Source organism: Pleuronectes platessa, chromosome 22 (assembly GCF_947347685.1).
Source record: "Pleuronectes platessa chromosome 22, fPlePla1.1, whole genome shotgun sequence".
NCBI lineage: Eukaryota > Metazoa > Chordata > Actinopteri > Pleuronectiformes > Pleuronectidae > Pleuronectes > Pleuronectes platessa.
In genome coordinates, this window is record NC_070647.1 from 16,214,714 (window position 1) to 16,240,798 (window position 26,085).

Below are 26,085 nucleotides of genomic sequence, written 5' to 3' on the forward strand. Positions count from 1 at the left end.
TATATCTATAGGACCTCCATTAAGCCATCACGACAAAAATATCAGATTTCTGAAAACATGACTAAAGTATTTTATTCAACTGTGTTTGCTTTTAAATTTCATTTTGACATGCATAACAGCTACCTGCCCCCCCCCACTACACTGCTCCTCTTTCTTTGCACACATAATAATTATTACACATCTCTTTTGTTGTAATACATCATCTGTAGAGTTACATGGCATTGCATCAAAAACATAGATCAAATTTTCAATTATTTTATGAAACATATGATTTTGTGTCATTGAGAAAAATATGGTGATGTAATGTCATTTATAGTTCATTTAGGCACAGCCCGGATCAAAAATAGTTATTTCAATGCAGAAGTATTCACATAACAAGAAATAGGGTTTTTTTCTACCAGAGGTTGCAATTTATGAAAACAAGACTTGCCTTTGATTTGCAACATTATCTGGAAAAGCCCGGTATGAGTGGAATCTGTGTAAATATATTCTCAGAAATGGATATTGCAGTAATTAGACCTATAATCAGATTTATTCAGTATTAGATTTGAGTCTTATAGAGACAGGATGGGTAAGGCAGTTATATCATTACCCCCTTGTCTTGTCATTAAAATTGAATAAAAATAAACAGTAAACAGTCAGTAACCTGATGTATGACAATCAGAAGCAGGAGCACAATTCAGTTTAGTAAAATGCTTCATGGAGAATTCTGATCACATAAATTGTCCAGTGAATAACAGGGGTTTTTCTTCCCTGTTGACATTATTGCCTGATTCTCTTCTCACCAAACCTGAACATCAGCTGTGAATGATCACATCTGAATCAGAGAGAAGACCTCGTGTTTTTAAAAGTAACATCAGACCCTTCCTCTTCCTCCATGTCACCTTCAACCCATAATCCCTCTCTGGTGTGTCCGCCACCAAAATGTCAGGTGGCTGATTACTCGGCGGTGAACATGATTGAGCCAGTAGCTTGTGTACAGAGGGGGAAGAGGGACAACTGCTCCCTTCTTGTATTAGTTTCGGAGTGTCCACATCAGGTGCTGGTCCGATACTGCTGAACTCAGTGGAGTCGGGTGTTAAAGCGTTCGCTGGAATTGTGCATTTCTCCACTCGAATAGGTGAGGCTTCAGCTTGGTCAACACATCTACTGGAGGATGCAGCACCGTCAGAGAATGTCTCCACTTTCTTTCTCCTAATTGAGGCCGACTGTCTCTTTGGCATCTGTACATGCTGTGCACATGAAACCGCCTTTTTGAGTCGGCATGATCTGTGTGGTAGATTTCCCTCATCGGGCGCAGGAGCCGACTCTGTGGCTTTCTTTGCGCGTGTGCTCTTCGGTTGTTGGTCTCTTGACCTCGTCTGGAACGATAACGAGGGGAATTTGCACACACTGGTTTTCCTGGACAGCTGACTGCAACGGTCAAGGATGCTCGTGGTAGACTGACATTTCCTCCTTCCTCTTCTTGCTGGAGGTGCAGCCGCGAGTGAGGTGTCAAATTGTGGGTTTACCTGAAAGATTGACAAGTCATATATAATATTCATATTGAGCTGGTGAAATAGCTGCACAGGAAGCTCACACCAATGCACAACTTACCCACGAATTAAGAGTGGAGCTGCTCTGGGCTTGTGTCTCTGTGAAGAACTCTTTGGGTTGAAGAGCTGCTCGCACATCGGGCTCATTTTGGAGTCTGGCTCCGTTCAGTGGTCGCTCCAGAAACAGCAATGGAGGCTTCCCTGTGTTTGAGGCTTTACGGGGCATCAATAGAAGTCATTCCCGTCCAGCTAAATAAATAAAAACACCAATAAAACTCTTTTAAAACATTTAGAAGAGCATCACAACAACGTACAACCACAACCAGCTGTTTTACCTTGTTACGTTTCCATTCGTAGTTACAGCCCAAATATTAAACTTACCTTTATTTGGTTCCTTGCGTGAGACACATGCGTCATCACATGTTATTAAAACACATGTATGTTAAAGTTAAATATTCCGTTGTTGTTTTTGTTTAACTCTGAACGTTTTGTTTTGCTTTCGTCGCGTTCCAAATCATTTCCCGGTTTCCGCCATCCTCGTCTCCGATTGGCTGAGTCTCCTTCCCCCGTCGAGCCGCTATTGGTGGAATCTTACATTGACGTCATCACAGCGGGACGGGGCAGCGCCAAAATTCAAAAACGTCTCCGGGCTGCAGAAGACGTCATGTAAATACAAGAAGGAGCTTTTTTGTTTTATTGATATCATGGAATATTTGGATTATTTGACTCCACGCTGAATGAAGACACGGGTTCGAATCCCCAGCAGCACAGCGCAGGTCGAGCGGAAGAGCCCGGAACATCGCAGTAATGTGAAGGTTCGTCTCCGGTTCTTCACAATGGCACAGGGCGACTAGCTTTCCATGCTAACGTGGCTAGCCCTTAGCCTCCCTGTCACATTTAGCCCAGAGGAAAGCTCTAATGTCGGATAACTCGTCCCAGCAGCTTGTTGCCGGAGATTCATTCAAGTTTATAGAGACACGAGAAGTCCTTTGATTAATTTAGCTGCACGACGTTTTGCCATTGTTCCACCGATTCACCTCCTGTTGAAGTCAACCCCCGCAACATGCTATTTTAACGGTTTCACCACTTCCTACTCACGTGTACATCTTAATACAGATATTTTGTGATGTTTTACCAGCAATAATACGCAACTGTGGAATTCGGCATGGTTTAAGTAAACAACACATCACTTATTGTGATTAAAAAGTACTTATTTAGGATTGCACCGCCCCTTGTAGCCGATACAAAGCAGCTGCACAGACTGTCCTCAGATCGGTGGCTGTTTGTGGGTTTCTTTGTTATCCTCGTGTTTTAATTAAATTTGAGTTAATTTGCATTAAACGTTACACAGAACACAGCATTACAACGTCTGTTGTTCTGGATCAACTGATTCATGCAAACAGACAGTTAGTTATTTAGTGCAAGGATGAGAAACTGAAACGCAGACATTCATTTTAACCCTTTATTATTATTTTAATATGTATTATTACCAAATGATTTTCTTTGTTTCTAAATCTATCAGGGAAAGGAGCAAAGGTTTGAAACCAGGCTAACAGGCAGCTAGCAAGTAGCTCTGCACAGATTTCACCATTTTCATGTGCTTCATGCTAGAAAGCTAAAACGTACTATAAAAAACAAATGAGAAACAAATCATTACAGCAAAATGGAGAATACACACATAATGTTATTTTTATAAATATATTGATTCAGCACCAGATTAAATGGAGGGGTAAACTATAACCACTCACTAATTTAAAGTTTGCGAGGATAAACAGTTTATAATCACATTTTAAAAGCAGACACTGTTGTAGCAGACCTTAGGTCAAGTATAGAGTTTATTATAAGTATTAAAAGGTCATCTTTAACTCAAATTTAATTTACAGAGAGTTATTGTTAATCTTTGACAACCTTATGTATTTTTGAGTCGACTGCTTGTGCTTTTCGCTTTGTACAGAATTCCAGTAAAGAACAAGCGGCTTTTCAGTGATCTGCTGACCATGAGACGGAGCCCAAGGAGACCACTGATCCTCAAAAGAAGGAAGCTGCCTTTCCAGCAAAATGACGCGACAACAGCAGCTGGTTCACAAAGCCAGATCGCTGAGTCCGGCTCAGAAGAATCCACGAAACCGGACGCGAGTCGGTGCTTCCCCGATGGGATCCGCATCATGAACCACCCCTCCATGCCCGACACTCAGGTGGTCGTCATTCCCAAGACAGCTGACCTGCAAAGTATCATCGGGGCCCTCACCGCCAAAGGCAAAGAGTGTGGTGCCCAGGGACCTAACAAGTTCATCCTTCTGAGTGAGAGCGGCAGCTGCAACAATGGATCCTTTTGTCAGACTGCTGCTGAAGTGGATGGCGTCTCTACAATGAGAGCAGACAGTCAACCAGTGAAAGTGGAAACTATGCGCAAGCCCCCTGACGCTAAACCGCTCACTGGGATTAAATCATGTAAAGACCTGAGATTATTTTTGCACATTCTTGTTAGTATCTTTTTTGTGTAAACTCTAATCTAGGTTTATATTTTTTTATTCTCAGTTAACAAGGAGCTGGAGTGTCGCCCTTTAGACGAAAGCCTCACCAACATTCAGTGGCTGGGCAAAATGAGCCCATCTACCCTGGAACCAGCTCCTCCCAAGCAGGTGACCGGCAAAGAGAACCGCGACACAGATGTACAAGCTCCTCAGGTCAGCTGCTCCTTCTCATTCTCTCACTGGGATTGTTAATGTTCATGTGTAAACAGCTGCTTCTGGGGGAGGAACACTGATCTCGGTCATGTCCCAACAATGTCCCTTAAACTGTACTTTAACCAGTCTGTCTCTGAAATGCTGACATTTTCTATTCTCCCCTGTGTTTTAATTCCTTTTTTCTACAGGCACAGGATAAACCAGCAGAGGAAGTAGCTGTTCAACAACCCAATTCAGAGAGGCCACCATACTCCTACATGGCCATGATCCAGTTTGCCATCAACAGTCAAAAGAACAGAAGGATGACACTGAAAGAGATTTACACTTGGATCGAGGAGCACTTCCCTTACTTTAGAGAGGTGGCCAAACCAGGATGGAAGGTACAGTAGTACTATACAATGTATAATTCATGGTCACGTATTCCACAATACATGACAAAGTAGACCTTTCATCACAGACAGAAACATGCATTTAAGATTTTCTTATTCATTATTATAGAATTCCATTCGCCATAACCTCTCCCTGCACGACATGTTCATTCGTGACACGTCACCGGACGGTAAAGTCTCTTTCTGGACCATCCGGCCTGAAGCGAATCGATGTCTCACTCTTGATCAGGTTTACAGGGTGAGCGCAACTGATCCATTATTTTTCAGAATTATACTTGGTGCCACTTTTGACTTGTTTTGGATTTCAACTTCTGTATTTTCCCCTTCTCCCTTCCCATCGCTCTCCACAGCCGGGTTGTGACCCAATGACTGCTCCTGTCCAAGTGCCAATGCTTTTATTTCCCCATCAAGTAAGACTGATTTACTCTTCTTTCAGCATTTCCGTCAGGCAGCAGATGAAGGGACAGTAAAATCAGGAGATCCAATGAATTCAGCTGCAGCCGCTGATGTGAGGTCTAGGGAAAATATATTTTTGTTGCAGGAGGCAGATTTCATAGTGTGCTTTCAGTGGACAAACATGTATCCAAGTAGGGACAGACATAAGACAAGTGGTTTTCGCAGGTTGTCACGAATGTATATAGTCAACAATCTGAGGACACAGTAATGGTACTAAAGCAATAGAATTTTTTTTTTTTTTTTTTTTCCCCCACAGCAACAAAAGAAAGTGCTTCCTGATGCAAGAAAGACACAAACTGGCTCTGGTGAGTTAACAGAGAGGAATGAGTTTAGTAGAGTTCACTGAGGAGACAGTAACAGCAGTTTGAAGCAAGAAAATTAACAGAAATATTCATGTTTTTAAAATGTCCTCCTCTGAGTTACTGCTGTCTTCTCTGTGTTCAGAGAGAAAGATGAAACCTCTCCTCCCTCGTACCGACTCGTACTTGGTCCCGATCCAGCTCCCCGTCTCCTCCCCCTTCTACCTGCCGTCCTCCTCGGCCCCGTTTCTCCTGTCGTCCTCGCAGCAGAAAAGGAACATTTCACGAGGAACCAAGAGAGTGCGGATAGCCCCCAAGGTAACAACTCTGCCCTGCACCACAGAATGATGGATGAATCTTTAAAGTACTAAATCTGATATATTTCAGCATAGTACTCATATGGGATCAGCTTTTCAAGAGAGGCAGTGGTTATTGTGGGTAGACTTCGTATTTATGTGTTGAAACGTGTGTGAATCTGATGGTATGTTTATCTGACAGGTGGAAAAAAGCGACGCTCCAGCTGTTGTTCTGTTTCCTGAAAAGAGCGATGGCTTTCAGAGGGAGATCAAGCAGGAGCCGGTGTGTGTTCCGATTAAATGCGAGACTCCCAAAGCTCCGAGGACACAAGCCAGCAGCTCCAGGCGTAAACAGCGTCTGATTCGCTCTGTGGACGAGGAGCCCGTCCTCCTCTGTCCTGACAACACTTTCTTTGACTCTGGCGTCGCCTCAGATGCCTCCATGTTCCACGACATGCAGGACACTACGGCTGAGGAGCAGAAGCCTGAGCAGCACACCCCCGAGCGGGAGTTCTCCTTCAAGACCCCCATAAAAAGTAACAGCCAACTGACTTCCTCCACCCCCAGCAAGCCCCCTTTTAACGCCACGCCCGAGACCTGGAAGGTGACCCCTGTGGGCAAAGGGCTTCAGACCGTTCTGGACTTCAGCCCCATCCGCACACCGGGGGGTCCCGCCGTCACCCCCCGCCACGACTACAACTCGTTCAGTTTCAGCAGCACCCCATTTAAAGACTGGCCTCTGTTTAACTCCCCAAGGGAGCTGCTCAACTCCGCTCCCTCCAGAGTCACGGGACCAGCTGACTCCCCCACCGACAACCCCCAGAGCAGCTGCTCCAGAGAGCTGCTCCAGGCCGGAGGTGTCACACCCACTAACCGCTCCATCACAGAGGGTCTCGTCCTCGATACCATGAACGACAGCTTGAGCAAGATACTGGTGGACATTAGCTTCTCCTGTCTGGACGATGACGACCTGGGTATGGCCAACATCAGCTGGTCCGAGTTCATTCCACAGTTCAAGTAGCTGGAGGGCAGGAATATTGTGTATATATTGCAGAGCAGTGACCTTTTTTTTCAAAACACTATGGGATGGATGGCTGGAACAGAAACAGCCAAGCAGGTGCAAACATACAAGAAATCTGAGATATGAAGACCACAAGCTTTTGGGTAAACGGGAACAATTCATCGATTTTCATAACTATAACTGTCGGTTTATCAGCACTTCACTTTTCTGTATTTATTTTACCTGATTTGATTTCACTCCATAGCAACACTAAAGAGAAGCTGCTCTCCACACTGTCATTCGGCTGGAGGTAGATTGGGCCTAAGTTGCAGCTTTAAACTGAAGAATGCTTCCTTCCATTCAGTGGCTGTGGTTGTTAATTTGAATTAGCTTCATTTTGCATCTGCTTTGCTTCCTTCATATGTTTCTGGCTTCCGTTTGTAATTGAATCCTTTTTTTACAGAATGATTGACATTAAGTCCTATTTCCTCTCCAACCGCTGGCTCGTTTAGTTTTTGCATCATTCAATAATCGTTCCTGTTTCTTTTATCTTCTGTCCTTCCTGTTGTGTCCGTCTGTACTTGTGAAGGAATCTAGAGATGAGAAGTGAGTGTATATGTATGTTGATTTGCACATTTTAATATATTTTTTTAGCTTTTTACATATATAAATGTAAAGACATTTATATCACTGCTTGATCGGCCAGCGAGGCGTCTCTGTGCCTTCTGGCCCGGTCGGGTTCCTGGAATCAGCTTTTAGACGTTTAGATTGTGATGTAGAAGTGTTGGTAATAAAAAAACAAACAGCAATAGGATTGTAAAAAAAAACATTTAAAAGTTGAGACGTCACAGTAATTGTTCTTCAGTTGGTTAGTTTCTATCTTCAGGGCACTTTGTATCAGCAAGAGGGATTTTTGAACATTTAATATCTTTGAAAACAAAACGCTTCATATGTTGTGTCTGTATATCACAGATTCTGTTTCAATGAGAAAACCTACTGCCTTTTTTAAATGATCATGTAGCACAGACGGGAAAACAGGGAACATGTCAGAACAGTTTTTTCAGCACCATCATTGGAGGATGGAATGAGATGTGTACTTTTTTGTTTTGTTTTAAGATTTCACAAACTAATCACTGACTAGCGAGTGTGTTGTGTTTACTTCAGAAAACTTAAATCGCAGTAACCTGATGTGTTTGCAGATGCAGGATCAGAATGTCGTGGCCTCTAGCAAACAGCTTCATGTGCCTTCTTGGTGTTTGTATGTGACTGTACAATAAAACTGTTGGTGTTTATCCCTGTGAAGGTTTTCAATCCTACAGATCATCATGTCTTCAAGAGTTCCACGTGATATATTTTCCACCGAAGATGACAATGTTAGTCTAAATACAATGTAGGTCGTGTTTAGTCTCTATAAAGAAGTAAAACTCCTTCATTTCAGCTTGTATTACTAATAATGAAGAATAGGGGAACATCAAATAGATTTTTCTAAAAGATGGTTTCTTTCATTTTAGTGAGTTCTCATTACACTTCACTTCTAATAAGTTTTGAATTAGTTATTTGATGCGATGAAAACAGGGGGAAACATCATGATTGACAGCTGAGACTCACTCGGGATTGGTTGATCGAGTGTATCGGCTGGACCTCACGATACCACTTCTCCATCCCATAATCGCTACTGTGCAAGATGGCAGCGATATTTTGGCTTCATTCTGGATTTTGGGAGGAAGAGGAGCTGGGCGTCCATCTTTAAATACAGACTATTCTCTAGCCATGGTATTTGCAGAAATATCTTGGAAAATTTGTTTTTTTGGGGCCTTTATCTTCAGAGATAAGAGATGTGATGGAGATACACTCACACACACAGATAAGAAAACATTGTCCATCTTGCGTGGCTGTGCCAGGTAAACAAGAAATGTTCCAGGCATTTGTAAAGGTGATATTCAGGAGTCTTGCCAGTAGGGGGTGTGATGTCCTTGGCCTCAGTATGTCTGGATTTCCTGTTGAGCCACTTCCAGAAGGATCTGCATCTGCTTGCTGCAGAAATCTGTGGATGCAGAAGAGAGAGAATGCGACTTATGCAAAAGCTGAGACGGCTTTTCATAGCTGCCGTTCTTATTTATGGTCTAAATCCAACAGGCTCCAGTCTGGCAGCTCCGAGCTCGAGGTTAGAACAACGGCCTATTGTATCGTCTGAGCTATGTTTAGTGCATCTTTGCATTTGGAGGATATTTCTGTTTGTATTTCGTCTTTAACAGAAGAAAATCACATATTGGACCCCTCAAAAAAATGCTGTGCTCAAGTATTGTTAAAGTTAAAAACAGTTTGGTGTAAAGGTGAATATATAATTGTAAAACTTCTATAAGTTGTATGTATCTTTTGAAATAATTTTGTTAAATAATAAGCTTGAGCAAAATCATTAATTTCTTTCACATATATTAAAAACTGATAAAATAACATTCATAGTAGTCCCAGCAGAGACAAGTTGACCGGTCTTGTGACTCACTGAAGACGCGCCTGCACCTCTTGGGCAGACGGAAGCGGTGGACGGTCACGTAGTAAACTGGGATTCCGGTCAGAGTGAGGAAGCAGCTCGCGCCTGTGTTGAACGGGTCGGAAAACAGAGACATGCCCACGATGAAGAAACAAGCCACCGTGAAGGTGACTGCGATGAGCACGGGCACCTGAGGGTTCGTTGGGAGAAGAGCAGACATGATGACAGGGGTCAGATCAGGTCAGGGAACAGAGAGATAGACGGTTAGAACGTTCTGGCGGTCAGCACGATGCACTCGAACCTTGAAGGGCCTCGGGAGGAGAGGGAAGCGGTGGCGATGGATGAGCATCCCCAGGGTTGTAAGGGCGATGAAGAACCAGCGAGAGAAGGAGACGAAGTTGATGAGCTGGTAGATCTCCCCGTTGAATATCATCAACATGGCCAAGGGGTACTGACGACAGACAAGACTGAGTGTCTTCACAATACTGCAAATACTACTACTAATAATAATTTAAAGAAGGCGGACGATAAAGATATTTGGAAGTAAAGTCCCTTGAGACTCTTTACCTGAAACATCACAGCAGGCAAAGGCGTCTGCCTGCGGATGTGAATCATGGAGAAGATCAGCGGCCAGTGGCCCTCCCTGCCTCCCACAAACAGCATCCTGCAACACAAAGACCGAGCATGACACACAACAAGATTCTCAGCCCGAACACAAACACACACTCACGGAGAATAACCATCTCTCTGCCTCCTGATTACCTTGGTGATCCAAACAGGCCCCCATTGAGGGCTCCGAGGCACGACAGGGCCACGAGGACTGGGATCACAGGAGCGATCGTCTGGATGGCGCGGTTGGCAAACGTCTGCAGAAACACAGGAGCACACAAACGCTCGACAACAACACACAACAGTTGTTCTGTTCGCTCCAGATTCGGCCGTTTGATTTCCGATCACTGACCATGGCCACGGCGTCAGACAGCAGCAGCTCAGCGGGCGTCATCATGGTGTAGTAGGCCACGTTGGTGAGCACGTACAGGATCGTCACTGTCACCATGGAGCTGGTTATGGCCAGCGGGATGTTTCTGAGGAGACACAATTCACACAGAGGACACAGGAATGTTGTGTCACCACAGAAACACAAACAGATTCTGACTGACAGACTAAAGAGTGAAGGAGAAGTGCATTGATGCCACTTGAAACTACTAACTGTCCATGTGGATGGTAACAACTTTATGGACCATAGTGCAATCACATAGCAAAAGGTGCTGCACACAGATACACAATAAGAGGCAACGAAGCAAAACACTACACAACATTGTAGTGTTTATATCTATTTCAGATAATTTTAGTCAGAGGAAGAGAAGACGTATCGTCCATCTTCACAAACAGTCTATGAACCACAGAGAAATGATGTCTGAATGTAAACTACCTGTTTGGGTTAATGACCTCTTCTGTGACACAGTTCAGATAAAACCTGAGGGAGAAAACAGAGAAGTCAGACTCACAAGCACAGAGCTCAGATTGTTGGTTGTAAAAATATGAACCTACCATCCACCATAGGCATATAGGCCGTTATAGAAGGCCAACGGCAGCCTGTCCAATGTTAATGAGTCGACCTCAAACCCGTTCTGGAAGTTCTCTGTGTGTCCTGGAAAGAACATAGAGAGAAAAGTAACTGAGCCTCATCGACAACTCGTAACTCCGCCTGTATCCTCAGAGGGAAACGTCAAGTCCTCTCACCTTTGCCTAATGCGATGAAACCTGGAACGATGATGAGCACCAGAGCAAACATTTTAACGAAGGTCAAGGCGATCTGGGTGCGATAGGCGAGGGTCACACTCCAGCAGTTGACCACCGTGACGAATGCTGCAGAGACACAAAGACAAACGACGGGTAAAAGAAGAGTTTATATATGGATCCTAATCAGAGATCAGTCGTCAGGGGTAGAAGGAGGTCGTGTGAAACCACTCACTCACTCCGAGGACGCTGACGAGTCGGATGAGCCCCATGGGCGGCTCACACGGCTCAAAGAAGGGCTCCACCACGTAGCGGCCGAACGCCAGGGACACGTAGGCAGCCACCGCCGGTCTGGAGATGGGAAACACGTTTGTTACTCACGTCTGCCAAGGAGCTTAGGTTTTAATGTCTGTTGGTTGCAGAATTATGCAACAACTGTTTTATGGCTTTCTACTGGAAAGATGGGCGATGGGCCGAGAAAGAACTCATTTAAGTCTGGTGTGAATCCAAAAATGACTTTGCATTCAGCACATATGAATAAAGAGATACATAAAACAGACAAGGTGTATATGTATGAGTAGACAAGTGGTTTTCTCAGATTGCCCGGGAAATAATTCATGGATCTAGCTAAAAAAGAGTTTGTGAATAATGATGCAGCTTGATTGAATTTAACGGTACGCGTTCCACAATCAGTCCAAACTAACCTGACGAATAAGAACTCAATCCAGAGACGCAGGAAGGCCGGCAGCGGCCCCAGAGTCTCCAGCAGGTAGATGTACTGACCCCCTGACTTTGTGAAACTGGTGCCCAGTTCAGCGAAGCACAAAGCCCCTGACGGAACAGACAAGAGGGAACATGTGTCACATGCTGATGAGGACAAATATCTACCATGAAGGTGTTTGATGAGAGTTGGATGCAGCACAAACAGTAACCTGACACAATCACATTCAAACAACACAGGCCTCATAGGGAAAACACAGTGGAACATATACTGTTTAATACATGTGTGTTTTATGCACATACATAGATCAGGGAACACTTTACCCCTGAAGCAACCCCCGTGTTTGAACCCCAGTGTTTGTTCAAACCCTGCAAACAGCCATGCTCCCCCATTGGCCGAGAGGTTTAGGGTTGTTTAGTTACCGCTTGTTTACTGGAGCTTCTGTTTCTAAGCAAGATTTCCCAGTGGATGGAAGATGTTTGGGTCAAAACAGAACTTGATTAAAAATCTATTTCATTCAACTTGGTGCAGATCCGAATAAAAACGCAGATCTAGGGAATTACCACTATTTAAAAGTGTAACAGTTTGAAAAGGATCACACAAATGTCTTAGTCTTTTATAAGTTAACAATTACTTGTCAAATTCCATCTACTAACTCAAAAGCTCAGTAAATAACAACATAACATAAATGCTTCAACTCTTAAAACTTACTTCTACCAATTTTAACTGTTTCTTTGCCTTTACTTTTATTCTTTGAAATCATGTCATATTATTTCATCTGCTGTCTTTTTGTACTTGTCAGTATTAAAACTTTCTCTTACCGAACAGTGAGAGGATCCCGCACAGCGCCCACACCAGCAGAGACAGTCCCACGCTCCCGCTGTTCATCAGGACGCCCTTGGGTGCGATGAAGATGCCGCTGCCCACCACCGTCCCGATGATTAAGGACACGGCGGGCAGGAGGCCTATCTGTCTGCGGAGGTGCACCACCTCCTCATCCGTCCCCTCCTTCTTCCCGTCTCCCTCCGTCTTCTTCTGCGTCCTCTCCATCGCTGCCTGGCTGCAAACTGACAATCTGAACCAGTCTCCTCTGCTCCTCTGCCTGTTGGAGCTTCAATTTGAGTTCTGTCCAGAGTCAGTTCTTACTTCTGCTTCCCTCTCTCTCTTCCCTCTGTTGCTCTCCCCAAAACAAGGAGCTCTCCTCTATGTCCTGCAAACCCTCTGGACACAAGTTTGAATTAGTGTGAGGCTGCAGAAGAGTGAGGTACCAGCTGCCACAACATGCACCCTCTCCCCAAATGCCCCCCTCACTGTATTTTGCTCCCCTCATTGGCTCTCTACACGCACCCACCCAACTCAAGGAGGCCAAAGAACGGGCTCCATGCAGCAGCAAATAGAAACCGTTTAGAAGCTCGCCACGTCCCTGATTTGAACAGGTTTTCTTTTCAGTGCATGTGTGCTTGCATTCCTGTGCAGCTCGGGGGAGGCCTTCTCGGGTACAGGGGGGGACAGAGGGTCAGGGTTGGTTTGAAAGAGGCAGCTGCACAGGCCGCAGGAGGGCGGCTTTTCACCGACAACACACCGTTTACTAAAACTCTGTAAAGCTCAACTTCTTTTCTGTTGAAGTCCTTTATTTCAGCAGCTCTTCTCTTCACAGTTTATATAAACACATGGATACGAAACATTGATGTTCAAACAGGCCTCAGGATAACAGAGGAAACTCTATCAGCTTGTTTTTACTCATTCACACTTGACTGACCACTGCATTGATGTCAGTTTCATTTCATCAGCGACTCTGCTGCTCATTAAAATTCCTCCACACACAATAAATACCAAGAAGTTGTTTTCGGTGTCTGATGTGTACCTGGAGGTTGTAGATGTGAGGGGACATTACTGTGGGATGTGATGGCTCCTGCTGCGAGTCTGTCACAAACGAGGATGTTTGGGATGCATCATAGCATGTATTTGAATTCACGACTATTTAAATATAGAGAAGCTTCCCTTCTTATTCAGTTTGGTGCATATCTCTCATTCCCTCAGAATCTATTCATCCTTTCCTCTAAATCAATTCCACTGAATAACACACTGTTGTGAAGTTCATGCATCCAGCCTGCACAGTTTTTTAACCATCGGGATGTTGTTCTTCCTTTGGCCAGCAGATGGAGCTCTTTTACTTCACTGTGTTCTCTTTCTTTCTTTCTTACTATTGATGCATTTTACAAGATACAAGATACATTTATTAATCCCACACACATGCACAGACACACTCATGCAAATGGGGGGAAATTTCTCCTCTGCTTTTGACCCATCAGGTGAACACAGCAGGACACACACAGCAGCCATGCACGGCATCCCGGGGAGCAGATGTTGGGGGAGTAAATTGCATTGTTCAGGAGCACTTAGACAGTGAGTAGGGAGAGTCCTCTTGGACTTCTTTGGATAGATCCAGGTGTTGACCATCCAGGTATGTATTTTTTTGGTTGTCACTCCATGGAGTCGAACCATCGAGTCAGATTTTCTGCCCATATTACAATTTTTCTGCCACTAGTCCACCGCCTAGAGCTTCGGTCACTTATTCCTCTTTACACAGTTCTTACTCCTCTCTCATTTAAACTAGGATCTGACTCCTGAGCATCGCAGGTTGAAGTCTCACTCAGCTCTGAATCTATACCTCCACCTCTCTCTCTCTCAGTGGGTGAATCTACCCTTCCACACCCACCCCAGGAGATGTGAGCCCAACTCCCCTGCCACTTTTCCACCTGACCTCCCAGGACTCCCATAGGCTCATCTCACTGGGAGCAGAATACAAAGGGAATAAACCCTGACATCTCCCATGAGCCATCTACCCAGGAGGGTCCCCAAGGCTTTTTCCCATTATTTAATTCAGCTGTTGTCAGAGTTAGGCACACAAAAGCTTCCCAGCACAATGAGGTGTCATTATATTATAATATGATTTCCCTGAGTACACATGCCGATTAGAAAATGTATAGACATACCCGTGTTGATCACAGGATTTACTCTGAACATGTGTTTCAGGTGTACACGATTAAACGTGGACAGGATCTTAACATATGTCTCTGGTTAGAAGAGGAACCTTGGGGAGGAGGAGCCGACGTGACATGAAAACATGTGACAACCGTCCTTATGAAGATAGAACACACTGCAGGGGGGGGGGGGGCGCTGCAACGCAGGCACAACAGGCAAGGGATCATCTCTAATGTTATTGAGATAAGTGAACAAAAAAAAGAGAATAATGCATATTAATTAAATTTCAGATTTACAGGTTATTGCCAAAACATAGGATGCTAAAAATGATTCAGGTTAATACCTCAGATTTGGTCACTAATGCAGACCAAAGCAATCAATAATGGAAAAAAACAACGATAAAAGAAAGTTAAGATAATAAAAAATGTATAATCAAACACTATAATTTAAGTAAAACAATATAGAATAAGATAAATGATAATGATAGTGGTGTATATAAAGTGAATATAAATAATAACACAACAATGTGTGCCTGCAACAACACCAGGGTCAGAAACCCCCTAATGAGGCCCCCAGCCAATAGAACACACTCTGCATTTAGTCCATAATGTTGATAATACTTATGAATAATTTGAAGACATGGAATTAAGTAGTGTAGTATCATGTGTTCCCTTAGGTGGGGATGGTATTATTGGTTTGGCAGTTTTGCCCAGGGCCCCCAAAAACCCTTGATGCGCTCCTGCTCAGGGTTTAATATAAATCATCTCTCTCCTCATAAAAAAAAAAAATATCATCAACTTTCCGTTGTGGAGAAATCGGCCACAGCAACCAGGTATTTGAATGCGTGGAGCAGGTCCTGGCGTGTGCGCTATCGTCCTGGGAATTAATTAACCCTTACACACACACACAGACACACACAGACACATACACGTATGTATATATATATATCATTCATGCATAAACCACACTCGTGAGAATTCAGCTGGAAAAGCAAGAAACAAACCTTCCTTATTCTTTTAAATGTTTTCTATGCAATTACAAATATTTGACTCACCTTAAAAATTGGCCCCTGGATCCTGCGAACACTGAGGAGACATGAACCTTTAAATTTGAGATTTGTATCCTTCTGCTTCTTTCAAATGTATAAATACTTGACTGCATTGACCTGCTTTGGGCTTATAGGTCCTCAGTATTATTAAAACTTCATCTCCGAAAGAAGAGGTTCAAAAAGACGTGATAACCGCACCAACATTCAGGTCAGGGGTCACAAACCTTTTCCCTTTGAGGGAGATTCTAAATTATTGAACACATTTATCTGTATATATCACACTAACTTTGAAATGCTTCTCTTCGGCGAAACGTCTGATGTCAGGTGGTAGTGATGAAGATTGCAGCTGTAGTTCCAGGTTTGGGTCAGTAGAACCAAGTTTCGGTCGGTTGTAGAATAACAAATCCTCACAAGTTGTCCCAAATTAAGATTTCGAATCAATGATCTATCGATGGGGGAAGATCTTAGTAGAGCAGAGGGAGGGTGTGGTGTTTAACTTTCAGGTTTTTCTTTTGTGAATCTGCCACGAAAAGCCTGAGGGAGTTTTACCAACTCCACAGCACAGAAATCATTTTTGTTACCTCACCTGACGGCTTCTGTACAAAGTGAAATAAAGCTTTGAATTGTGCAAAGAAGAAAAACTGGACATTTCTTGTGGTGTCTTCAGTTTTCTTTGTGTGTTTTTTATTATGTCTGCTAAAGAAGTTGTGTTTTCATTATTTTAAATGTTTGCAAGATTTTGCATATATTACTCTGGTGGTTGGGTGCAGAAAAGAAAGAGTTTTATGAAGTAGCATCCTGCACATTCTGCAGAAATGAAGACACAGAGACAGGAAATCTGATTTGAGGCCGTGTCTTCTTGTTGCCTGTAGATGAACAATAAAGTGTGATATAGAGGATTTTGATTTTCTTCCAGCATCTGGAGTGTAAATGCAAAAAAATCTCTGTCTCTGCAGTGCAGTGATACGGAGGAGGACCCCCCACTGTCCACAAGGCGAGAGGCAAGGAATCCAGTTTTAAATAAAAGACGAAAACAAAACATCATCCTCTTCTCGCTCGATGGCTCCCAGAAGGAAAATCCGTTTCTCTCTGTGGCTAATCTCCTTTTCTTTCTTTATCGTCATCTGTTACAGACACAAACGCTCTGAACAGACACACACAGGGTAAATTAACTTAGATCTTTGTGTTCTCCATGTCTGGGACTCTTAAATACCACATGTTTGTGAGAAGCAGGCGGCACGGTGGTTCAGTGGTTAGCACTCTCTCTTTACAGTTCGAATTCAATCTTGGCCGGGGTCTTTAATTCACTGTATGATTACGTCAGATGTTACTGTATTTTAGATCGATGTAATTCTTTGTCTTAATTATTGTGGCAGTGAAACAAAAAAACAATTTACCATCAGCCATAAGAAATATAGTCAGTGTTCATCAGCGATAATGAACACAATTAATAAATCACTCTGCTGTGGTCGACGTTTGACTGTAATCGTTTGTTGTAAATGTACTTTGCTGTCACAGGCAACATCATAAATTATCAATGTTATTGTCTTCACAAGATATCATATAACATCCCTCAAAGCTCCAAATAAAATTATCGTGTACCATACTTCCTGTTTTACTTTGAAATGTTACTGAAACTTCCTGTCCTTTCACTTCCTGGATTCACCTGCACCTGCTCAGTCCTGCCCCTGTACTTCCTGTCAGGAAACCCCTCGTACAGGCTCATTCACAATGGGGCCTGTAACATTTCAAACTTTGTTGACAAGAGCTGGTGATTGAGTGATGACGTCAACACACGTCACTTAACCTAGCTCATTTAGGAAGTTTTATCCAAGTTGTTTACGTTCTTCACGGCCGAGCTGCTGGAGGGATTGAACTTGTGATGTCACCACGATCCAGGCTCCAGTGGACGAGAGGTAATTTGTCATTAATTTAGTATTAATTGCAAAATGGCATCATTGTGACAAACAACTACACAAATTCAGGCTGTTAATCACCACCGAGCTGTGTGTTTAGATTGTAGACAACAAGATGGACGACATGACCGAAGCTTCTCCATCGCCTCCTAGTGGCTGGCTGCGGTTTAGTCAAATCATTTTTCTTTTTTGTAATGTCAATGTTTGTTGCTTCTTTAATGTGTTTTGTTTACCACAACGCTATGAATTGTGGGTAATTACCTTTTTTGGAAAAGTCTGGAGAAATGCCTCCTTTATTTGTATATCAGTTCTCTAAACTACAATACAATATGTAGTAAACATGTTACATGGTGCACAAACTACCATTTTATTATCAGCAGGCATCTGTTAATGACTCTTTGGACCTGTAATTGTTTCGTACACTTTCCCACTCGTGCGCTATTGTTTTATTATTACTACTTTTAATTGTTATCGCTTCTTTGTCCCCCGATGGAACGCAACAACGTGAAATACACTTAAAATAGAACCCGTCTCATTTTAGTTTAAGTGCTCGTACGTGCGAGGGAAACGTTCCCATCGTGCATTGTATTCCGTAGATGACTCCTTTTTATGAATTTACGAGCGCATTAAATGAGGAATGAACCCACGGCGTCCATTACGCTGCAGCGTAATAAATTGCTCATTAAAGCTAATTCTCATTCAGCAGATATTGATTCGGCCTGAATTAAAGTCTAATTATGTCCTGCTACTTCCTTTGTGATTGTCTGTGGGGGGGGGGGGCTCGTCTCTGCTGACGCCTCCTAACGCCGCCGGTGCTGAGCCGCGCTGATAAGCCACAGTCGCTGGTGTAAACTCGCCGGCTCCATGTCCGTGTACACTGTAAAACACAACAATAAAAAATGGACTCTGAGCTGTTTGTCTGTGCAGGGCACGGATTAAAATCTGACCACTCATGCACGGTCAAGGCTTCGGTCAGACTTTTAGTAGATTCCATTTCCTTTAGGGTTGATTGGTTTGGTAGTTGTACCTCTTATCGAGGACTCATTGTTTATCACAATACAAAATGACCTGAGTTGTGAGGGAAAGCCTTATTTTGTTGTGTATCCCTCTGAATAGAAGTCCCTATATAGTGAGAAGAGGCTGTTGGAATGCGCGGGTGGTTTTGCACACAGTCTATATTTGGTGGAGAAGGGGGGTGGAGCCTGTAAACCCGCCTACACTAATAGGAAAATGTTTACAGACGTTTTAAATCAAGTGAGAAGTATGTTATAGACTTCTTTTTGCATCAAGGGGGATTTGCCCTCTACTGGTCATTCATGAGAACGCAGTTTTCAAGCACCTCTGCATTGGCTTCCCTTTCCAGATCCAGACTTTACATCAGTCACAGCTATGCAGGGTGTGGAACATCACTTCCTGTTTATTTTTAGATTCAGTGCACTACATTTCTCAGAGATCACTTATCCTGAAGTGTATCTGGAGTCTGTGATTAAAAATGAGAACAGCAGAACTTTTAAACCTCTTTTAAAAGAGGGTCGGAATTAATATAATAATTCCGACAATGTTCATTTTCTCTTCCATCTCATATATATGATGTGTCCTTCATTTAATCAGGTTTTTCTTTTAGCCATGAACCGTTTCGTGTCCTTAAAGATAAATGGTTTTTTAAAATCCTCTTAAACGCTGAAGGATGATACTTGAGTTGTGGAGGTGACTAAGATGGTAAAGACCTTTTTAAGAATATTTGTCAACATTATTGGTAAAGAATCATGCTTTGGCCTCGGGTTGGATCAGAACATTCTTGTGTGCGACAAATAACTAAATAAATGAATGACCACTTGTGGGGTAATCTGGAGGATCCATAAAACCACACATGAACACCAGAACCTTAACTTCAGTTTAGGAGTCACAATGCATACAACTCACAGTCTTCAAGATAATTAAGGACCTTTCTGTAAATGTCACGAAAATACCATCAATCTTCAGATGGCAATAAGCTGCCAAAAGCTGAAAATACACTGAAACGTCTGTTATTGTTAATTAACGTCTCCGTCTGCTGCGTTTGTGAAAAAGGAACAGGGAAGCTGTAACCATGGTGAGGCTGCTGTGGTTTATTGCCGTATTGAATAATGCAGTTTAGGATCATAAAAGGTTACTGGAGCTTTATGCACAACGCAGCAGCTTCGGCCGGAGGGCGTCGTGTTTTGGGTTTCGTGTGCATGTTCGATTCCCGCTAAGGTCACTGAACCCCCCCAAACCCCGTTATTCTGGCCTCTGGACTGTGATATGTGAAGAATACCCCGGGGGAGGTTTCTTAAAAATTCAGCACTAACAGAATCAAGGTGGTCAGAAGTCAAGTTCACCGTCCATTTGATGAAATTCCCTACGTGCAATCCTGATGCATCGAGTCCCCCCCCCCCCCCCCCCAAGAGAGAGAGAAAAGGTGTGTTGACGGAATGGAGTTGTTTTTTCTCTCCGGATTAAACCCAATTAAAACTCCTCCTGAGAAAAGCAGATTTAATATTTCGAAAAGGAAACAAATCATACCGTGTCACCTGAGTAAAGCTACAGTGGTGTAACTCATTACAGAAAAAACAGTGGAGCTGGATTCTGCTCATCCTCAGAAAACACATCACTTCTCTGAGACTGTCCATTGCTGCAGCACCTCTCTTAAGTCTCTGTCTGAAACACTGAAGCCACCCCTCTTGATCAAGCCCTTTCTCCTGTGATTGGTCAGGGGGCGTGTCTGACTAATTGCATGTATTATGCAGATTTTGGGGAGCTCGGTTATCACATGACGCTGTGATTCCATCCTCGGAAGTTCGGCCGAGCTCTCGTTGTTTACACTTCCCTCCTCACTTCGCCCGACCGCTTGTTTAAACCCCCCCCGGCCGACAGGGTCATCGATTGTGGCGTTTTATTACCAGCGGGGGGGCGTGTTCATCTCATCTCCGGGTGCTCGATCAATGTAAATCCTGCCCGGGCGGGGGAATTTACACCCCACATGATGAAGTGCTCCGCTTTACTGCGCCGCATTAATTTGACGGAGCTGTGATGTCGTCTACTAGAATGATAAGTGAGGCGTAATTCATTCAGGTCGACATCGGTCCCCCGCTTCCCTCAGGGTCTGTGTACAGCTCTGTAAAGCACACACATCCCATAACTTTCCTTTTTAACACTATTTATCCTCTTCATCTGTCCGCACACTTGTTGGATTTGTCTCCGTCCTGCACGGGGGACATTTCCTCAGAGCCAGTGTCTCCACTCCGGAAGACGCCAGCTGACCCAGTGCTTCAGCTGGGAACCAGTTGCTAGGAGACAACTCCTCACTGCCCAGTGGATGTATGGGTCATTTGGATTGGAGCTCGAGAGTGAGATGGTTTTATGGTTCTTACTTATTTTCTAAACTGTATTTTTATTAACGTATAAAACCACAGCAGACATATTGTCCCTCTCTCACACTTGTTAGAAATTCCCTCACATAGATATAGATATAGTCCCTCTTCTACATTGGCTTTGTAAAGTAATTCTGCTGCAACCAAAAACAACATTTATTGTTTTTGGGGGAGATGATCCAAAAAGACAGAAATCACCCTCAGACAGCAGCAGAAGTGAGCGTGAACATCTGGAGCCGAATCCATCGATGTGACAGATGTTGGTTATTTTTCGCTGCCGCGTTTGGAAGCTCGATCCCTCAGCAGCTGTGCAGGAGGCGAGGACACAAACGCACCAAGAGAAAAATTCACCTTTATTAACATAAGCTGCAAATCAACCTCATGGCTGCTACCTTTATATTACATGTAGAAAATGGCGGCCACGAAAGCACCTGAAACTCGATTCGAGAGGCAGAAGTAAAACAGTTGCTCAGAGACGTACGTTTGGGGCCTTTATTGTTTCTTTCAAGGACACACTCCTTTCGCCAAAAGCTAAATTATACAAAAAATATTCATCACGTTGTCCTGAATCTTTTCTGAACACAAAGACGACTTTGTTACAGAGGTTTGGCAAAAATTTGAGTATCTGAAGGGAGGAAAAAGCAAATAGTCATGTCTACTTATATTTTTTAGCTCCCTTCACCTCATTTGAACCTCTCACACACACACACACACACACACACACACACACACGGCTCCAGTCAGAAGATGTTCACTGTGTTACAATCTTCCCTGAATTTCGGTTTAGTGCATATGAGAAGTAGGAGGAGATGCATTAGTGTGTGTGTGTGGGTTGCTGCTGTCATGTGTGTCCTCCTGTTTCAATCTCACCCTAACACACTGGTGCACACTTCCTGTTTTTTATGGGCTCTCAGGTGATTTATCTGATTCTATATGAGGCAAAATTAAGTGTTTTTAACTAGAAACGATATTTCTATGGTTCAGATTAAATGACATAAACAACACAATCCACTGATCTTTGAACAGGATGTGATGTCCAGGTCGCACACACGTCTCCACCCGGTTCCCTCTGCAGCCACTTATCTCGTTCACATCAACAGACACAGGTTGAATCGTCTTTTATTTGGACAAGACGCGGCCGAGACTGTTTATGAAATACGCTCCTGATGTCGAGGCCCGAGCTCATAAAAAGCCAGAGCGCCATTATCTCTCACACACACACACAGACACACACACACACACACACACACACACATAGACACACACACACACACCTCATAACTGAGATTAAATCACAGGCGCTGCGGCGGGGCTCACGGCAACAATTTCACAATTACACTGTTGTCTGAAATCGTCTGCCTCCCCTGCAACACTATCGATTAATCAACGAGACAACAGGGCCGAGCCTTCACGCATGTTTGACTCAAGTATTCATAAACCACAATAAAACATAGATTAACACTGAATTATTAATCATTGCCGCTATAGTCAATATTCTACTTTAAATATTGAATAATTAACGATGTGAGAAGAATCGTCCGTCGTGACAAACCCAGAAAAGGATTCATCAGCTCTGTCTGCAGTTTTCCTTTTAGCATCTTTCACTTCCTCGTGGTGTTTTCACTCCTGTCAGTTTTGATTTGTTCGTTTATGATTATGCAAAATGGAAGAACCCATTAAATACTTGGCTTACAGCTCGGGTTGGTAACCCTGGAAGAGAGGATGACAGCAGGCCGTTATTTCAACAAATAAGATAAATAAGTGTTTCAGAGACAAATTACCAACCCTGGTTTTAAGAGGAATACTTAAGAACCGATTCACAACTCGAAGCTGGAAGTGAACCAGCCAGTAACTTGTTCCCAGTTCCAGTTTCATCATGGCGCTCTATGTCTTTCTGTTCCTTCCACCTACACAGAACGAAACCTACTTTCTTCCCCTGACCCCGTGCTCTGACTCACACAGCCTCTTTGTTAACGCACCCTCCACACAGAGGAGCGTGCAGGGTAGTATAGCATGTATATATATATATAACATGTGAATAATGTTTGGTTAAACACTCAGTATAACATGTTAAATACACGCCTGATCACTGAGCCAAAGACGCCGGCATGATCCCTGCACCTGTGTGATTTTTAGACATGTCTGCATTCTGGAATCAGACGTGTGACGTGTCTGATCCACCGCGCCGCCCCATTCTGTGTTTATACCTTTTTCATACAGAATAGTGAGGCCTTGAACAGCTTGTGTAAAGAAGGCGACATCGTGACTAATGTGCGACTCATGTTTGAGTCATTTATTCAGAACTTTAGAGACATTTAACGATTCCTCTTTAACCAGAACAGGAGGTCAGATCTCTCCCTGAAGGTCATCATCACAGGCTTTCAAACACATGAAATAAAAGTAACTACCGTGGCTGAGACACACACACACACACACACACACACACTGATTCTTAAATACAGAATCAGATTTGGCCTCTGTGTTCACACCTGTAGGAGTCCGCGTGTGATCTGATCACAGAATCATGTGTTAATAAACATGAGAGATGTTCCATAATCAATCCTCAGGGGACAAGATCTGATTTTGATCATCCTATAGTTATATAAGTAGACTAGACTAGATTTGGAGTTTTAGAAACCTCCAAAAAATGACTGCCTTATAATTTAAACCTTATTTTCTGCTATTTTTTATTTAAACAAGTTGTAAGATCATCACCACTTGAACTTGCAGAATTTTCTGTATTGTTCAGTATCTCAAAATCTACAAAAGTCCTCATGAAATTGGCCGAACTTCACCTGGAGGCAGAGGACGGTGTCTTCTCCATCTGATCTGTGACATAATAGAATAAGTTCTCCACAGAGAAGTGTGATGAATAGATCTGGAGGGAAAAGGGAGAGAGCTTTTCTTTCTTGTCTCTTCTATTGATTCCCCCCCCCCCCCAGGTCTTCCTGTGAGGAGGGTCCGAGCAGAAAGCAGTCATGAATAAATCATGGCTCAGCAAAGCATGAAAGAAAAAATTGAAATGAGGAGTCCAGTGTCGAAAGGTGAACACATCTGCTAACTCCTTCAGTTTGCCTTGGAGAACACAGCGCCCCCTGGAGGGCCGCTTCGGTTTTGTTCTTCTGGACTCAATGTGATCATCTGATCTGAGGCGCTGATCGAGGGCCGTCCCACCCGGAGACACTGTGTCCAACAGGCTTAATTGTGCCCTCTGGCGGGTTATTAAGATTCAGCTCGACCACGGCCGGCTGACCTTTGCTTCTCCGCACGTTGTTCTGCTGTTAATGAGGAGGAAGTCGATCTCAGCCGGTTCCCAGGGCTCCAGTGTGTGTTCTCACTCGCTGGGCTGCGATCCCTGATTCACACTGGCCCGAGAGGATGGACGGCAGCCAACGGTTTGGACCAGCGTGCGGTCGGGGATCTCTGTCGGCCAGAACAGGAGCTCAAGAGGCTCATAGCTTCGTTCTATAAGTGACTCCAGACTAAACGCTTCGGTGTGAAACAATGTTTATGCTAATTACACTGATATAAGATGATATAATTTGGCCTTAAGTCATGTTTATACAACTCCTTTGACAATCAGCATCTAGTCCTGGACGCATGCAGACTGGTTGCAGTGGGACCAGGTGGGAGGCACTGGCTAATCGCTCAGGGGATAAATCCAGTGGAACGAGCTCGTCCCTGGTCGAATGGGTCGATGGAGTCTGACCTGCCGTGATTAAGTGGGATATGTTCAGGGCTTTAAGATGCATTGAGCTTCCTTCCTGCTGGGTTCCTGGAGGCTCTCGAGGGAGGGACACTGAACGACCTTGTCCCTCTGGAGGACGGGACGTTTGGACCCATGCGTCCAGAGGATTTGGCGCTAGGCTTCAATTTGAAATTGCAAAAAATCCATCGTCGGAAATCCCGATATTCCCAATAGAGACGAGGAAGATCACTGAAAGTTGACATCTAATAACTTTTTCGAATTTATTTAACCTCTCATTGTCGACTTATCCTGTTTTGTGATCCAGAAATTGATCAAATAGGATGAAATCAGATTTTCACCTTCACAAAACCAGATGTCAATCAGCTCTGACTCCCAGCTGTCACCTCGATATCTCTTTATTACACGTCGACTGCAGTTTTGCATGATGCATGTTCTGAGTCACACATTGAGCAGCGGCCTCACTCTCATTTCATGCCCGGTGGCTTTGGCTAATTACTCTTTCTGTTTAATTCTAAACTTCTCCACTGTTGAGGAGTCTTAATCAGCCTGCCTGTTTTTTTTTATTTATACTTCCGCTCAGCGTGCTAAATATAGAGCGTCCTTTGCCGCGGCTGCTCTGTTAAGGATGAATTTGAGGGAAATGGAAGTTCCCTCCTCGGCAGCCGATTCGAGGAATCCTCCCCTGGATGAGTCACCACTATCATCTCATGCATTCATTCAGCGATTCGATGTCTTGACCCGCCTTCATTTAACAGTGTTTTTCTTCAGTCCTTCGGAGTAATGAAATCATTTCCCACTCGCTGACGTAGGTAATCGCCGAGCTCCCTTTTTCTATTTGTGGTGCCGAGCCGTTACTCCATCCGGGATCTTAACCCCGGCCAATTGCAGCTGCAGCCACGGCTCTCATTCCATTTATAAACTCCAGAGAGCGTCCACGCTACAGTTTTCAACCCCCGAGAATCATCCTGCGTCAAAAAAACTCCCAGAGGCCTCGGAGGAAGACGTCAGAGCTTCTTCTTCACCCTTTGCTCCAGTCTAAATAACCAGTCCGCCACTGGTGAGGTCTCTCAGGAGCCCGTGTGTATCCTGCTCTTGCAGCCGCTTGAATTATTTATGTCTGCTGCCTATCTGGCCTCTCAGCAGGGCCAAGACACTTTGCCTTTTTGAAATGGAGAGCAGGAAACCTACAGGAGGAAATGATGCAGCGTGCAGAATGTTGACGACAGGATGTTTTCCATATACGTCAGGTGTGGAGGAAGTAATTTCCTGTCACATGGCTGAGGAATGATTGGCGGTTTGAGCAGATTTAAGATTGAACGGCTGTGGTGTAATGTATACATGTGGAAAGAAACTCAAAATGCTGCATGTCACACAGACTTCCACCACAGAGATAAAGATAAATACCTCCACTTCCTCTGAAA

At 43.8% G+C, this 26,085-nt stretch overlaps 3 protein-coding genes across 4 annotated transcripts; 1 reads left to right on the top strand and 2 right to left on the bottom strand.

The window, feature by feature from the left end:
- Window positions 1-135: 135 nt before the first annotated feature.
- rhno1 (RAD9-HUS1-RAD1 interacting nuclear orphan 1) lies at window positions 136-2,075 on the bottom strand. Its single transcript, XM_053414829.1, has 3 exons — window positions 1,917-2,075; window positions 1,597-1,784; window positions 136-1,511 (listed from the first exon to the last, which is right to left on the bottom strand). Exons 2-3 carry the CDS (start codon window positions 1,759-1,761, stop codon window positions 798-800), a joined length of 879 nt encoding a protein of 292 aa, XP_053270804.1. The 5' UTR covers window positions 1,762-1,784; window positions 1,917-2,075; the 3' UTR covers window positions 136-797.
- Window positions 2,076-2,158: 83 nt separating this feature from the next.
- On the top strand, window positions 2,159-7,975 carry foxm1 (forkhead box M1). Of its 2 annotated transcripts, none has more exons than XM_053414822.1 (9): window positions 2,159-2,350; window positions 3,490-3,986; window positions 4,074-4,222; window positions 4,411-4,602; window positions 4,721-4,849; window positions 4,962-5,021; window positions 5,324-5,372; window positions 5,512-5,684; window positions 5,865-7,975. In XM_053414822.1, the coding sequence occupies exons 2-9, from the start codon at window positions 3,533-3,535 to the stop codon at window positions 6,681-6,683; spliced, it is 2,025 nt and encodes a 674-aa protein (XP_053270797.1). In that variant the 5' UTR covers window positions 2,159-2,350; window positions 3,490-3,532; the 3' UTR covers window positions 6,684-7,975. The 2 variants fall into 2 exon arrangements, with proteins under 2 accessions (XP_053270797.1, XP_053270798.1); XM_053414823.1 differs by having other exon boundaries at window positions 4,417-4,602.
- A 666-nt stretch (window positions 7,976-8,641) lies between these two features.
- si:ch73-352p4.8 (cystine/glutamate transporter) lies at window positions 8,642-12,664 on the bottom strand. Its single transcript, XM_053414828.1, has 12 exons — window positions 12,436-12,664; window positions 11,598-11,724; window positions 11,129-11,244; window positions 10,897-11,022; window positions 10,705-10,804; window positions 10,586-10,630; window positions 10,115-10,238; window positions 9,916-10,019; window positions 9,721-9,817; window positions 9,455-9,604; window positions 9,166-9,343; window positions 8,642-8,706 (listed from the first exon to the last, which is right to left on the bottom strand). Exons 1-12 carry the CDS (start codon window positions 12,662-12,664, stop codon window positions 8,642-8,644), a joined length of 1,461 nt encoding a protein of 486 aa, XP_053270803.1.
- Window positions 12,665-26,085: the final 13,421 nt, after the last annotated feature.

Bases quoted from the DNA above. Each gene is read 5' to 3' on its own strand.
- si:ch73-352p4.8 (XM_053414828.1), bottom strand. From the start codon at position 12,664: ATGGAGAGGACGCAGAAGAAGACGGAGGGAGACGGGAAGAAGGAGGGG. The intron at 10,805-10,896 runs GTGAGAGGACTT...TGTTCTTTCCAG, and splicing joins TTTCATCGCATTAGGCAAAG to GACACACAGAGAACTTCCAG. The intron at 10,239-10,585 runs GTAGTTTACATT...GTGTCTCCTCAG, and splicing joins GAGGTCATTAACCCAAACAG to AAACATCCCGCTGGCCATAA.
- foxm1 (XM_053414822.1), top strand. From the start codon at position 3,533: ATGAGACGGAGCCCAAGGAGACCACTGATCCTCAAAAGAAGGAAGCTG. The intron at 4,223-4,410 runs GTCAGCTGCTCC...TTTTTTCTACAG, and splicing joins CAGATGTACAAGCTCCTCAG to GCACAGGATAAACCAGCAGA. The intron at 4,603-4,720 runs GTACAGTAGTAC...TCATTATTATAG, and splicing joins TGGCCAAACCAGGATGGAAG to AATTCCATTCGCCATAACCT.
- rhno1 (XM_053414829.1), bottom strand. From the start codon at position 1,761: ATGCCCCGTAAAGCCTCAAACACAGGGAAGCCTCCATTGCTGTTTCTG. The intron at 1,512-1,596 runs GTAAGTTGTGCA...TCAATCTTTCAG, and splicing joins GCTCCACTCTTAATTCGTGG to GTAAACCCACAATTTGACAC.